Source organism: Stegostoma tigrinum, unplaced genomic scaffold (genome assembly GCF_030684315.1).
Source record: "Stegostoma tigrinum isolate sSteTig4 unplaced genomic scaffold, sSteTig4.hap1 scaffold_124, whole genome shotgun sequence".
Lineage (NCBI taxonomy): Eukaryota > Metazoa > Chordata > Chondrichthyes > Orectolobiformes > Stegostomatidae > Stegostoma > Stegostoma tigrinum.
This window is the reverse complement of record NW_026728073.1, coordinates 97,501-112,691: the sequence shown is the minus strand read 5'-3', so window position 1 is coordinate 112,691 and position 15,191 is coordinate 97,501. Positions and strand designations below refer to the sequence as shown.

The following is a 15,191-nucleotide window of genomic DNA, read 5'->3' as shown; positions in this document are numbered from 1 at the left end:
AGCATAGCTTTGTCAGACGGAGGTCATGCCTCACAAACCTAGATGATCCTTTCAAAGAGGTGACGGAGTGTGCAGATGGGAGTTGATGCAGTGAAAATAGATTTCAGCAAAGACTTGGACAGGGTCCCAAATGGGAGCGTAGCAAAGAAGGTAAAGCTCGGGGGGTCCAGGAAAATACAGCAAGTTGAATCCAAAGTTACAGATTGGTCAAATGGGCAGGTCAGTGGTAGATGGGATGTTAACCCTGATCAGTCGGGTAATGCAATTTGGACAAACTAACAAGGCAAGGAATCATTCAAAGAAATGCCAGGACACTAGGAAGGTCAGAGGAATGGTGTGATCTTGGGGTACTCGTCCACAGATTCCTGAACATGGAATGGCAGCTTAAAAGGGCAGTTCAGAAAGTATATGGCTCAAGAGCTGTACAGGACTTTGGTTAGGCCCCAGCTGAAGTGCTCAGTGCAGTTCTGGTCTCTCCATTATAGGAAGGAGGTGTTTGCATTTGAGCATGTGTGGAGGACATTCATCAGGATGTTCTGAGGGGATGAAGCATTTTAACTCTTTGGAGAGTCTGGATAAGTTTGCGTTCGTAATAACTGCCAATGCTGGAGTCTGAGATCACACAGTGTGGAGCTGGAGGAACACTGCAGGCCAGGCAGCATCATTGTTGCTGATCTCTGATTAAGGGTCTAGGCCTGAAACATCAGCTTTTGCGCTCCTGAGATGCTGCTTGGCCTGTTGTGTTCAGCCAGCTCCACACTTTATTCTCTTGGATTCTCCAGCATCTGCAGTTTCCATTGTCTCTAGCATCACTGTTTTATCTGGATAAGGTTGGATTGTTTTCTTTCGAGTAGAGAGGGTTGAAGGAGGCCCTGAAAAAATTGTTTGGATTAATATGGGTATAGGCGAGGTAAAAAGAAGGTCCATAATGGGGTCGGTGGCGGGGGTCGGTGGTGGTAGAGGAAGAGATACGTACATTTAAGCTAAAAGCTCAGAAGGAATTTCAGGAAAGAAAAGAGACCCAGAAGGTGCTGGGGGGTTGGAATTCATTGTCTGGGACTTCAGTTGAGGTAGATAATCTTTTCACATGAAAGAAAAAGGGTTGGTACAGCACTTAAAATGAAATAACATTCAAGGCAATTGGCCTATTGCTGGAACATGAGCCGAATGTCAACTTAGTGTGGCTTCAGTGGTTACAGACACAATGGAATGAAGTGCTTGTTCAATTCTGTAGAATTCTCTGATTCTGGAGCAGGGGACAGTGAGGGAACAGCACGGGACAGTTCACCTATCTTCTCCTTTATCCATCTTCTATCTGCCTCCCGACTTCTCCCTATTTTTTACAGAATCCCCTTCTCCTCCCCCGGTTTTCAAGAAGGGTCTCAATCTGAAACGTCAGCTTTCTTCCTTCTCTGATGCTGCTCGGCCCGCTGTGTTCATCCAGTTCTACACCTTGTTCCCTCAGATTCTCCTACTACCTCTGAGGAAACTTCCTTGTTTTTGCACCGAAACTGTGGTGAAAATGTGGAACGCACTGACTGTGTGGGTGGTAGAGGCAGAAACCACGATAACATTTAACAAGTCTTTGATTGGGCATTTGCGATGCCAAGGCATTCAAGGCTCTGGGTCGAGTGCTGGGAAATGTGATTACAACAGTTAGGGACTTGCATCTTGTGAGGGCACATACAATTTGCTGAAGGGTCTGTTCCATTGCCATAGCACTCTATTACGCTGTCCCTCAATGATCCTATGACAAGTAAGTGAAGGTTTACAGAAACAGGAACTTTTAAAGGACAATGCCAAAAGGAAAAGTGATGCACAGACAAAGTGCATGGAAGAATTTAACCAAGGATTAACACCATTGAAGAACTGGTATTTGTGCCAATGCACCAAACCTGCAGATGAAAATGCAGTGTCCAGTTTGATTGCAAACTGCAACAACCACCAGTTAGTAACATGATCAATGGAAATATCTGAATGCCTGTTCTTGTGATCTCAAGCATTTACCTGCGTCGAGTGAAACCCACCACCATAGTTCTGTTGCATCGTTAGCCACCTCGCAATCGGTGTTGCATAGTCGATATCATTCCTTGACAATGCTTGAAGCAAGGCATAAGCAGTGGTTTCCACAGTCATTGCAGAAGCCTGTGCTGCTTCAATTGGATACGGCTTCTCGTCCTCCAACAATGGAGGCTTTCCAGGAACCAACATCAGAATCTGTCATTTGAGAAAGGGATTAGCTGAGAATAAAGTTTACATCATGTAGATTTTTGTTTGCATTTCACCAACACAACAATGGTTTTGCTGGTCAAGATCCAGCATTATCTCACCACTGATGTCTATAACATTCTCCATACTTCCCGCTCAGTGATGGGTCCTTTTCTTTGGGAAAAATAGGCACCTTCGAATGCAAATGAATCAAGATGAGCTTTAGTTTCTCATCAGGCTACATGGCAGTTATTACAAGATGTTATGAACAAAAGGTGTAGGAGCAGATGAAACCATTCATAGCATCAGTCTGGATGATCTTCTTGCCCTCATCCTGAGGAGGCATCACAGATCTTAACTTACACGCAATTCAAATTATTTCATGCAATGACAAGACTGAATGCTCTGGATACTGCAAATGCCATGGCACCTGGCAGTATCCCACAAACTGTGTTGGAACAATGTGCCCCAAGGTCACCACACCAACAGTAAATGTTTTCCAGTACATTTTTAAACACTCGCGACACTCACATTTCAGAGAAAGATGACCTATCATGTAATAGTCAGACAAATTGTGCTGACCAATTATGGCCTCAGTGTATTCTCAATCATCAGCAAAGTAACGCAACATCTGGATGACAGTGCTGTCAAACAGCTGCACACTAAGGTTCAGTTTCCTTTTCGTCATGCCACACTTCTCGTAACCTCATTCAGGATTTACCACAAATATGATCAGAGATCCTGAGCTTGAAAAGGAAGGAAAGTGCAATCTGTCATTTCCACCAAGGCAACTTCTGATTGAATGTGGTGTGAAGCAGAGGAATAGAAAATTGAGTCAGTGGCATTCACTGGATATCCGCACTGGTTGAAGTCATGTCTTCATTTGAACCAAAGTGGAGACATGAACGTTCATTGAATATTGTCCAGGTGTCTAACAGAATTCATGACTTTTCCAACAGTGAAGTCAACGATGAGAAAATACAGTTAGACTTGGACAACGATCAGGCTTGGCCTGATAAAGGATAAGTAACATTTGCACCAGACAAGTGCTAAGCAGCAATCAGCTCCAACAAGAGAGAATATGACCATATCACAAAATTCCATGTCCTTACCCTAACTGGGTCAGTTATATAATCAGCAGTAGCCAGGTCCATGGTACAAACCGCCCTGCTGTGGAAGAGGGTCAGGAAAATCCAAGTGAGTGATCGTGGTTGGAGACTCATTCGTTGGGTGCAGAGTTTCTGTAGCCACATTTGAGACACCAGGGCTGTGTGTTGCTTCCCTGGTACCAAGGTCAAGGACATCTCTGAGTGGCTGCAACAAATGAATGCGTGGTTAAGGAGCTGGTACTGGGCTAGGCTTTCAGGTTCATGGATAATTGCGACTGCTTCTTGGGCAAGGGGTGACCTGTGTGAGAGGGATGGCTTGCACCTAAACTGAACGGGAACAAATACCCTCACAGGGAGGTTTGCTCGTGCTACTTGGGAGGATTTAAAGACTGGCAGGCAGCTGGGAACCAGAGCAGCAGGTCAGCAAGTAGATGAATTGATGGCAGGTACATGTTAGGGCCAATAAATCAGAAAAGAATGGCAGTCAGAGACAGGTACATGAACATGAAGGCACGAACAAGCTGAAGTATGTTTATTTCACTGCAAAGAGTATTATAGGTAAGGCAGATGAGCTCAGAGCCTGGATCAGTACATGGGTCTCTGATGTTGAGGCTATTACAGGGGCTTGGTTGAGACAGAGACAGGACTGGCTGCTCAATGTTCCAGGATTTCATTGTTTTAGACAAGATAGAGGGAAAGATAAAAGAAGGAGGTGCACTCCTAACCTGTGGGAAATGTCAAATCTGCACCTGGAGAGGACATTCTGGAGGGCTTGCCCACTGAGGTAATATAGGTAGCATTCAAAAATAAGATAGACACAATCACTCTGATCAGCTTAAACTAATAGCCTGCTCCCCTGTTGCCACTGACACACTGAGGAACAAATATGTAGGCAGCTTTTGAAACGATGCAATAAGTCAGAATTGTCACAGTCAGTGAATTTAACCTCCACAGTATTGACTGGGACTCCGTTACAACAAGAGTTTAAATGAGGCTGAATGAACACAGCAGGCCAAGCAGCATCTCAGGAGCACAAAAGCTGACGTTTCGGGCCTAGACACTTCATCAGAGAGGGGGATGGGGAGAGGGAACTGGAATAAATAGGGAGAGAGGGGGAGGCGGACCGAAGATGGAGAGTAAAGAAGATAGGTGGAGAGAGTTTAGGTGGGGAGGTAGGGAGGGGATAGGTCAGTCCAGGGAAGACGGACAGGTCAAGGAGGTGGGATGAGGTTAGTAGGTAGATGGGGGCGCGGCTGGGGTTGGGAGGAAGGGATGGGTGAGAGGAAGAACCGGTTCGGGAGGCAGAGACAGGTTGGACTGGTTTTGGGATGCAGTGGGTGGGGGGGAAGAGCTGGGCTGGTTGTGTGGTGCAGTGGGGGGAGGGGACGAACTGGGCTGGTTTCGGGATGCAGTAGGGGAAGGGGAGATTTTGAAACTGGTGAAGTCCACATTGATACCATTAGGCTGCAGGGTTCCCAGGCAGAATATGAGTTGCTGTTCCTGCAACCTTCGGGTGGCATCATTGTGGCAGTGCAGGAGGCCCATGATGGACATGTCATCTAGAGAATGGGAGGGGAAGTGGAAATGGTTTGCGACTGGGAGGTGCAGTTGTTTGTTGCGAACTGAGCGGAGGTGTTCTGCAAAGGGGTCTCCAAGTCTCCGCTTGGTTTCCCCAAAGTAGAGGAAGCCACACCGGGTACAGTGGATGCGGTATACCACATTGGCAGATGTGCAGGTGAACCTCTGCTTAATATGGAATGTCATCTTGGGGCCTGGGATAGGGGTGAGGGAGGAAGTGTGGGGGCAAGTGTAGCATTTCCTGCGGTTGCAGGGGAAGGTGCCGGGTGTGGTGGGGTTGGAGAGCAGTGTGGAGCGAACAAGGGAGTCACGGAGAGAGTGGTCTCTCCGGAAAGCAGGCAGGGGTGGGGATGGAAAAATGTGTTGGGTGGTGGGGTCGGATTGTAAATGGCGCAAGTACCTGCACAGGCACCAAACCCCACCTCTTCCTCCGTTACATTGATGACTGTATCGGCGCCGCCTCTTGCTCCCCAGAGGAGCTCGAACAGTTCATCCACTTCACCAACACCTTCCACCCCAACCTTCAGTTCACCTGGGCCATCTCCAGCACATCCCTCACCTTCCTGGACCTCTCAGTCTCCATCTCAGGCAACCAGCTTGTAACTGATGTCCATTTCAAGCCCACCGACTCCCACAGCTACCTAGAATACACCTCCTCCCACCCACCCTCCTGCAAAAATTCCATTCCCTATTCTCAATTCCTCCGCCTCCGCCGCATCTGCTCCCACGATAAGACATTCCACTCCCGCACATCCCAGATGTCCAAGTTCTTCAAGGACCGCAACTTTCCCCCCACAGTGATCGAGAACGCCCTTGACCGTGTCTCCCGTATTTCCCGCAACACATCCCTCACACCCCGCGCCCGCCACAACCGCCCTAAGACGATCCCCCTCGTTCTCACACACCACCCTACCAACCTCCGGATACAACGCATCATCCTCCGCCACTTTCGCCATTTACAATCCGACCCCACCACCCAACACATTTTTACATCCCCACCCCTGTCTGCTTTCCGGAGAGACCACTCTCTCCGTGACTCCCTTGTTCGCTCCACACTGCCCTCCAACCCCACCACACCCGGCACCTTCCCCTGCAACCACAGGAAATGCTACACTTGCCCCCACACCTCCTCCCTCACCCCTATCCCAGGCCCCAAGATGACATTCCACATTAAGCAGAGGTTCACCTGCACATCTGCCAATGTGGTATACTGCATCCACTGTACCCGGTGTGGCTTCCTCTACATTGGGGAAACCAAGCGGAGGCTTGGAGACCGCTTTGCAGAACACCTCCGCTCAGTTCGCAACAAACAACTGCACCTCCCAGTCGCAAACCATTTCCACTTCCCCTCCCATTCTCTAGATGACATGTCCATCATGGGCCTCCTGCACTGCCACAATGATGCCACCCGAAGGTTGCAGGAACAGCAACTCATATTCCGCCTGGGAACCCTGCAGCCTAATGGTATCAATGTGGACTTCACCAGTTTCAAAATCTCCCCTTCCCCTACTGCATCCCTAAACCAGCCCAGTTCGTCCCCTCCCCCCACTGCACCACACAACCAGCCCAGCTCTTCCCCCCCACCCACTGCATCCCAAAACCAGTCCAACTTGTCTCTGCCTCCCGAACCGGTTCTTCCTCTCACCCATCCCTTCCTCCCAACCCTAGCCGCGCCCCCATCTACCTACTAACCTCATCCCACCTCCTTGACCTGTCCGTCTTCCCTGGACTGACCTATCCCCTCCCTACCTCCCCACCTAAACTCTCTCCACCTATCTTCTTTACTCTCCATCTTCGGTCCGCCTCCCCCTCTCTCCCTATTTATTCCAGTTCCCTCTCCCCATCCCCCTCTCTGATGAAGTGTCTAGGCCCGAAACGTCAGCTTTTTGCTCCTGAGATGCTGCTTGGCCTGCTGTGTTCATCCAGCCTGACATTTTATTATCTTGGAATTCTCCAGCATCTGCAGTTCCCATTATCTTTAAATGAGGCTAAATTTGTGAAGTCTATCCAAGAGAGTTTCTTGACACAGTATATGGATAGAAGATGGGCCATACTGGACTTTGTCCTGGTCAGGTAACTGGTGAGAAGGGTGGGAAAGCATGTTGGAAATAGTGATCACAACTCCTTCAATTTTAAGATTGCTATGAAGAAGGGCAAGTCAGGACCTTGGGGGAGAGTAAATTATATCAATTTTAGGTAGGAGCTGGGGAGTGTTAATTGGGAGGAACTGTCACATTTGCCATATGGGAATTGTTGAAGGCCTGCTTATGAGTTTAGGATCAGGAAGGAGGAAGGACAAGGATGGCAAGCTAAAGACCCTTGGATAATTGGGGAGGTTGTGAAGTTAGTCAAAAGGGAAAATCAAAAATACGTCAGGTTTAGGAAGCTAAAATAGAACAGGGCCGACATAAAAAAAGCAGAAAAAGAAAGGGCGATGAAATGACCTTGGCAAGGAGGGTTAAAGGAAATCCCAAGGCATTCTAAGAGGACAAGCAGGGAGAAAGTAGGACCATTCAGGATAAAGGAGGGAACTTGTGTACGGAAGCAGAGGATGTGGGCAAAATCCTAAATGAGTACTCTGCATCACTATTCACTCAGGCGAAGGGTGTGGAGGATAGTGGGATTTGTGTGGAGCATGCTCATATGATAACAGCATTTTGAGATCAACAAAGAGCATTAAGGTGGATAAGTCCTCAGGACCCAATGGTATCTACTCAAGGGTTTTTGAGTGAGGTGAGAGAGGAGATTGTCAGGGCATTCAGCAATATCTTTGTATCCTTGGTCGCCACTGGAGGGGTACTGGAGGACTAGCAAGTTGCTAAATGTTCTTCTTCTGTTCAAGAAGGGAAATAGGGTCAATCCAGGAAACTAGAGACTAGTGAGTCTCTCATCGTTCATTGGGAAGCTATTGGAGAGAATTCTTCGGGATTGTATTTATCTGTATTTGGAACAGCATTGCCCAATTAGGGACAGTCAGCATGGCTTTGTGCAGGGCAGGTCATGTCTTACTAACTTGATCGAATTTTTTGAGGAGCTAACTAATGTGATCATTGAAGGTAGAGTAGTGGATATTGTCGACAGGGATTTTAGCAAGGCTTTCAACAAGGTGCCTCACGGTAGGATCATCCAGAAGATTAAGATCCATGGGGTCTGTGGTCACTCAACTGCTTGGATTCACAACTGGCTTGCCCAGAGAAGACAGAGGGTGGTGGTGGAAAGGTGCTTTTCAGGCTGCAGATCCAGGACTATTCTGTTCTGCAGGGATCTGTACTGGGACCTCTGCTGTTGTGGTATATATAAAATGACCGAGGTGAAAATATAGATGGATGGGTTCATAAGTTTGTCGGCGATAGAATGATTGGTAGAGTGGCGGTTAGGGTAGAAAGTCATAAAAGGATACAGAAGGATACAGATCAGTTGCAGAAATGGCAAGTGAATTTTAATCCATTAAGTGTGAAGTGCTCCACTTTGGGAAATTAAATGTTAAGGAAAAATATACAGTTAATGGCAAGACCCTGAACAGCATTTGTGTATACAGGGATCTTGGGATTCAGTTCATAGCTCCCCGAAAGGGGCCACACAAGTTGATAGAGTGGTAAAGAAGACGCATGGCATGCTTGCCTTTATTAGTTGGGGAATCGAGCACAAGAATCAGGATGTCATGTTCCAGCTTTAGAAGACTTTGGTTAGGCCTTAAGTATTGCACTCTTAAGAATCGTATCCAATTCTGGTCGTCATGTTACAGGAAGGATGTGGAGGTTTTGAATAGTGTGCAAAAGAGGTTGCCTGGATTTGAGGGCTTGAGCTAGAAAGGGGAGGCTGGAAAGACTCAGGCTATTTTCTCTGCAGACGTTGAGGGAAGACTTGATAGAGGTTTACAAATTTATGACATGCATCGACAGATTCTGACTGTAACCCTTCTCCCAGATTTGAAATGTCTAAAACTGGTGGCATGTATTTAAGGCGAGAGGGGGAAAGTTCAAACGAGATGTCAGAGACAATTCTTATATACAGAGAGTGGTCGGAGTCTGAAAAGCACTGCTGGGGTGGCTGTGGAAGCAGATACAATAGGGCCGTTTAAGACACTTTTATATAAGTACATGAATATACAAGCAATGTAGGGATATGAATCAAGGACATTCAGAAGGGTTTAGCTAAATTTGGCACCATGTTCGGCACAACATTGCACGCCAAAGGGCCTGTTCCTCTGCTGAAGTGTTCTCGGATCTATGTTAATCAATGCGACTGGAACCGTAGATCAGAGACAATAGATTCTACGGCAAGTAACTCACTTTGGACTTCTCAACATCTGTCCACTGCCAATAAGCTCCAAATCCGGGTGTCAATGAAATACTCTTCACTCAGCTCAACGCGTGCGACTCCGACAACACTATCGATAAACGACAGCAATGCAGTCAAAACATCCCATTGATTGATCCCCCTTCTTACGTAAGGATATAGGAAAACAAGTAGGCCATTCAACCCTTCAAACACTTTCTACCATCCAATGAGATTATAACTTAATTGTGGCCTACCTCCATATTGCCTTTGGTCCATATCCCTCAATACTTTTTTTTCCTTTTGGTTGAACTGAAAATTTACAATTCACAATGGATCTAGAATGAACTGTTGTTTGAGATGGGGAGTTACAACGAGACAATGCACCAATTCATCAAACTCCTTCCACAGTATCTGATAATTGTGTGATCCCTACCACCCAAAAATATTTAAAGAGCAGCTCCAGAATCTGCATGTTCCCTGTCAAAATCAGCAGAATCCTGATGTGGAACTGTATGACTGTTACTTCATTTCCACTGAGTAAAAGCAATTCATCTCCTGTCCTCAGTATTTCATTAATATCTTCATACCACGTGCATTGCAGCTATTCAACAGGCCAATTCTCCACAACCTTCTCAACAGCAATTCTGGATGGATAGCAAATGCAGCCCAAGAAAGCAACATCAATGACATGCTCGTGAATTTTAAAAATTATATTGACAATATTTATGGATTATAACAAATCCCAGACTTCATGGCGTCTCAAATCCATTCTCCCCCTCTCCCCACTGCTTGGACGTGCATTCATGATTGCGATTTACAAAGAACAGCAACTAATTTGAAACAATTAACTTGCAAAAATAGAACAGAAATCTAGTTCTGTGCAAAACCGATGCGAAACAGATAGGAGCAGATAGCGAAGGGGACTGTTGGAGAATGCAGAATACAGACAGATTGGAGAGTTAGGTGGAGAAATGGCAGATGAAGTTCAATCCGGGCAAATGCAAGGTGATGCATTTTGGAAAATCCAATTCAAGAGCGAACTGTACGGTGAATGGAAAAGGCCTGGGGAAAATTGATGCACAGAGAGCTCTGGGTGTCCAGGTCCATTGCACCCAGACGGTGGCAATGCAGGTCAATAGAGTGGTCAAGAAGGCATACGGCATGCTTTCATTCATCAGACAGGGTATCAAGTACAAGATTTGGCACGTCATGTTACAGTTTTATAGGACTTTGGTTCACATTTGGAATACGGCGTACAGTTCTGGTCGCCACATTACCAATAGGATGTGAATGCTTTGGAGATGGTGCAGAGGAGGTTCACCAGGATGTTACCTGGTATGGAGGGCACTAGCTATGAAGAGAGGTTGAGTAGATTGGGATTATTTACATGAGAAAGACGGAGATTGAAGGGGGGGACCTGATTGATGTCGACAAAATCATGAGAGGTATAGACAGGGTGGATAGCAAGAAGCTTTCTATCCCAGAGTGGGGGGACTCAATTACTGGTCGTCACAATTTCAAGGTGAGAGGGGAAAAGTTAAAGGCATACGCGTGGAAAGTTCTTTATGCAGAGAGTCGTGGGTGCCTGAAACGCGTTGCCAACGCAGGCGGTAGAGGTGGGCACAATAGCGTCATTTAAGATGTATCTAGACAGAAACATGAATGGGCGGGGAGCAAAGCGAACATATCCTTGGAAAATAGGCGACAGGTTTACATAAAGGATCTGGAACGGCGCAAGCTTGGAGGGCCAAAGGGCCTGTTCCTGTGCTGTAATTTTCTTTGTTCTTTTCCTCTTTGAAACAGTTTGAAGGCTGGCTATCAGCTGGACAACAGCAGCGATCCCTGGGATTCGTCATTCGAAACAGGAAGGAGTTTCCAACATCAATTGGAGAGACAGCATACTTGAAGGTTCAAGTCACTATTTCATCTACAACTTCCCACCCACACCGGTGCAATGCCCTTTCAGAACTACAGTGCACGTTAGTCCAGAACATGGTGCACTCAAGCCACTTCCATTTTTCCACTTCCTGAACTACAATTTGATCCCTTCATTTCCTGGTTTGTATGCTTTTATGTTTTTCTAGTCTTGAAGATTTCTACAGTACAAATTTATAGTTGCCCTATTATAGGAAGGATATTTTTAAGCAAGAGTGGGCACAGAAGAAATTTACCAGATCGTTGCTGAGCATGGAAGGTTTCAGTGATAAAGGAAGGTTGGGTCAGCTGGAACTTTTTTCACTGGAGCAAAGGGGGATGAAAGGTGACCTGATCGACGTTAATAAATAGGACAAGGCTGGAGGGATATGGGCCACGAAGAGGCAGTTGGGACTAGTTTAGTTTGGGATTATGTTGGACCTAAGGGCTCATTTCCACGCTGTACGACCATGACTCTATAAAATAGGCTGACAAGGTAAAGTAACACATACCGTACCAAAACGAGCAAAAAAAAGCACAGCATCCCCTTCAAACTACATCTCACCACAGGACAAGTTAAGGCCAGGCTACGACATAGAACAAACATCAACACTGCATCTCAAACCTCCACTGGAATTGAATAGTTTTGCATTTATCTTGATAAGTGAAACCACATTCTGTTCTCCAACCCTCTGGTACTTCCCTTGTGAGAGGAATTGAAAAACTGGTCAGGGCCACTGAGATTTTCTTTGAGGTAACAAGGTGTACAGCTGGACGAAAACAGCCGGCCAAGCAGCATCAGAGCAACAGGAAGGCTGACGTTTCAGGCCTAGACACTTCTTCAGAAATGGGGGAGGGAGAGGGGGTTCTGAAATAAATAGGGAGAGAGCGGGAGGCAGATAGAAGTTGGATAAAGGAAAAGATAGGTGGACAGGAGACAGACAGGTCAAAGAGGCAGGGATGGAGTGCAGGTGGAAAGTTAGGGAGCAGACAGGTCAGTTCAGATAGGACGAACAGGTCAAGGCGGTGGGAAGAGGTTAGTAGGTAGGAGGTGGGGGTGGGGCTTGAGGTGGCAGGATGGAATAGGTGGGTTGGTTTTGGGTTGCGGGAGCAGGAGGGGAGATTTTGAAGCTTGTGAAGTCCACATTGATACCACTGAGCTGCGGGGTTCCCAAGCGGAATATGAGGCGCTGCTCCTGCAATCTTCAGGTGGCACTGCAGGAGACCCAGGGTGGACATGTAATCTGAGGATTGGGAGGGAGAGTTGAAACGGTTCGCGACTGGTAGGTGCAGTTCTTTCATGCATCGGTGACTTGCAAAGGTCCCCAAGCCTCCGCTTGGTTTCCCCGATGTAGAGGGGGCCACAATGGGAACAGCGAATACAGTATATCACATTAGCAGATGTGCAGGTGAACATCTGCTTGATGTGGAATTTCTTCTTGGGGCCTGGGATGGGGGTGAGGGGGGAGGTATTGAGACAGGTGAAGCACTTCCTGCAGTTGCAGGAAAAAGTGCCGCGTGTACGGGGTGCTGGAGGGGAGTGTGGAGCGCATAAGGGAGTCACCTAAGGGTGGGGAGGGAAAAAATGTCTTTGGTGGTGGGGTCAGAGTGCAGATGGCAGAAGTGTCGGCGATGATACATTGAATCTGAAGGTTGGTGGGGTGGTACGTGAGGGCGAGGGGGTCTCTGTTTTGGTTGTTTTATGGGGAGTGGGTGTGAGGGGTGAGTTGTAGGAAATGCGGGTGACCCGGTCGAGGGTGTTTTCGACCACTGCGGGGGGTGGGGTGTGGAGTTGCGGTCCTTGAAAACTAAAACTTCTCTTTCAAATCCTCCCACTTCCTACAGACAAAGCGGGTGGCCAGGGTATCCACATGGGCCCAAGCTATGCCTGCCTCTTTGTAGGTTACATGGAACGATCCCTCTTCCGTACCTACACTGGCCCTAAACCCCACCTCTTCCACCGTTACATTGATGACTGTATCGGCGCCACTAATGTGGTAGCTGCATCTGCTGTTCTCATTGTGGCCTCCTCAACATCAGGGAAACCAAGCGGAGGCTTGGGGACTGCTTTGCACATCACCTATGCTCACTTCACACTAAGCAACTCCCCCTCGCAGTCCTCAGATGACATGTCCATCCTGGGCCTCCTGCAGTGCCACAATGATGCCACCCGAAGGTTGCAGGAAGGGCACCTCATATTCTGCTTGGGAACCCTGCAGCCCAATGCTATCAATGTGGACTTCACAAGCTTCAAAATCACCCCTTCCCACAACTGCATCCCAAAACCAGCCCAGCTCATCCCCGCCTCCTGAACCTGTCTTTTCTCCCTCCTATCCCCTCCTCCCACATCAAGCCCCACCACCATCTCCTATCCTCTTGATCTTTGAGTCCTCATTTTCTACAGATTTAGTACCCGAGGGCTGGAGGTTTGCAAATGTTGTGCCCTTGTTCAAGAAGGGCAGTAGAGATGACCCAGGTGATTTTAGACCAGTGAGCCTTACGTCTGTTGTTGGAAAAGTTTTGTAAAGGATGAGAAGAGATAGGATTTACAAACATCAAGCAAGCACCAATTTGATTGGAGATCATCAAAATGGATTCGTCAAGGGCAGGTCGTGTCTCACAAACCTCAGTGAGTTTTCAGAAGGTGACCAAGCATGTGGACAAGGGAAGGGCCGTTGACGTGGTGTACATGGACTTCAGTAAAGCCTTTGATAAGGTTCCATGTGGTCGGCCATTCGACCAAATATGGACGCATGGGATTGAGGGACATTTCGCAGTTTGGATTAGAAACTGGCTTTCTGTAAGAAGGCAACTAGTGGTGGTTGATGGAAAATATTCAGCCTGGAGTCAATTCGCTCGTGGTGTGCACAAGGATTTGTTTTGGGACCACTGCTGTTTGTCATTTTTATAAATGATTTGGATGCAGGCACAGGTGGATGGATTACTCAGTTTGCAGGTGACACTAAAGTTGGCGGAGTGATGGGCAGTGTGGAAGAATGTCGCAGGTTGCAGGGAGACTTGGATAAACTGCAGAATTGGGCTGAAAGGTGGCAAATGGAGTTCAATGCGGAGAAATGTGAGGTGATTCACTTTGGGAAGAATAATAGGAAGGCAGAATACTGGGTCAATGGAAAGATTCTGGGCAGTGTGGATGTGCAGAGGGATCTTGGTGTCCATGTACATAGATCCCTGAAAGTTGCCACCCAGGTTGATGGTGCTGTTGAGAGGGCTTACAGTGCGTTAGGTTTCATTGGTAGAGGGAATGAGTTCCGGAGCCAAGATGTCACGCTGCAACTGTACAAAATGCTAGTGCGGTCTCATTTTGGAATATTGCGTGCAGTTCTGGTCGCCCCATTACAGGAAGTATGTGGAAGCATTGGAAAAGGTGCAGAGGAGATTTACCAGGATGTTGCCTGGTCTGGAGCAAAGGCCTTATGAAGAAAGGCTGAGGGGCTTGGTCAGTTCTCATTGGAGAGAAGAAGACTAAGAGGGGATTCAATGAACACATACAAGATGATCAGAGGATTAGATAGGGTGGACAGTGAGAGTCTTTTTCCGAGGATGATGACATCAGCTGGTGCGAGCGGGCATAGCTACAAATTGAGGGGTGATAGTTTTAAGAGAGCTGTCAGAGTCAGGTTCTTTCCTCAGAGAGTGGTAAGGGCATGGAACGCCCTGCCTGCCAATGTAGTTAACTCAGCCACATTAGGGGCATTTAAACAGTCCTTGGATAAGCATATGGTTGATGAAGGGATAGTGTCGGGGGATGGGCTTCGATTAGTTCACAGGTCAGCGCAACATCAAGGACCGAAGGGCCTGTTCTGCACTGTATTGCTCTATGTTCTATCTCCCCACCTGCACTCTTCTTCCATCCCCGTCTCTTTGAACTGTCTGTCTCCTCTCCACCTATCTTCGATCCGCCTCCACTTCTCTCCCTATTTATTTCAGAATCCCCTTCCCCTGCCCCATTTCTGAAGAAGGGTCCAGATTCAAAACATCAGCCATCCTGTTCCTCTATGCTGCTTGGGCTGCTGCGCTCATCCAGCTCTGCACCTTGTTTCCTCAGATTCTCTGGCATCTGCAGTTCCTACCATCTCTGAA

The 15,191-nt window shown here is 47.4% G+C and overlaps 1 protein-coding gene across 1 annotated transcript in view; it reads right to left on the bottom strand.

Moving 5' to 3' along the window:
• Nucleotides 1-15,191, bottom strand: part of LOC132207691 (complement C5-like) — a 73,445-nt gene that overhangs the window by 37,106 nt on the left and 21,148 nt on the right. The window contains exon 3 of the mRNA XM_059643590.1: nt 2,008-2,217. Within this exon, the coding sequence (XP_059499573.1) occupies nt 2,008-2,217 (210 nt within the window). The remainder of the gene's footprint in view (nt 1-2,007; nt 2,218-15,191) is intronic.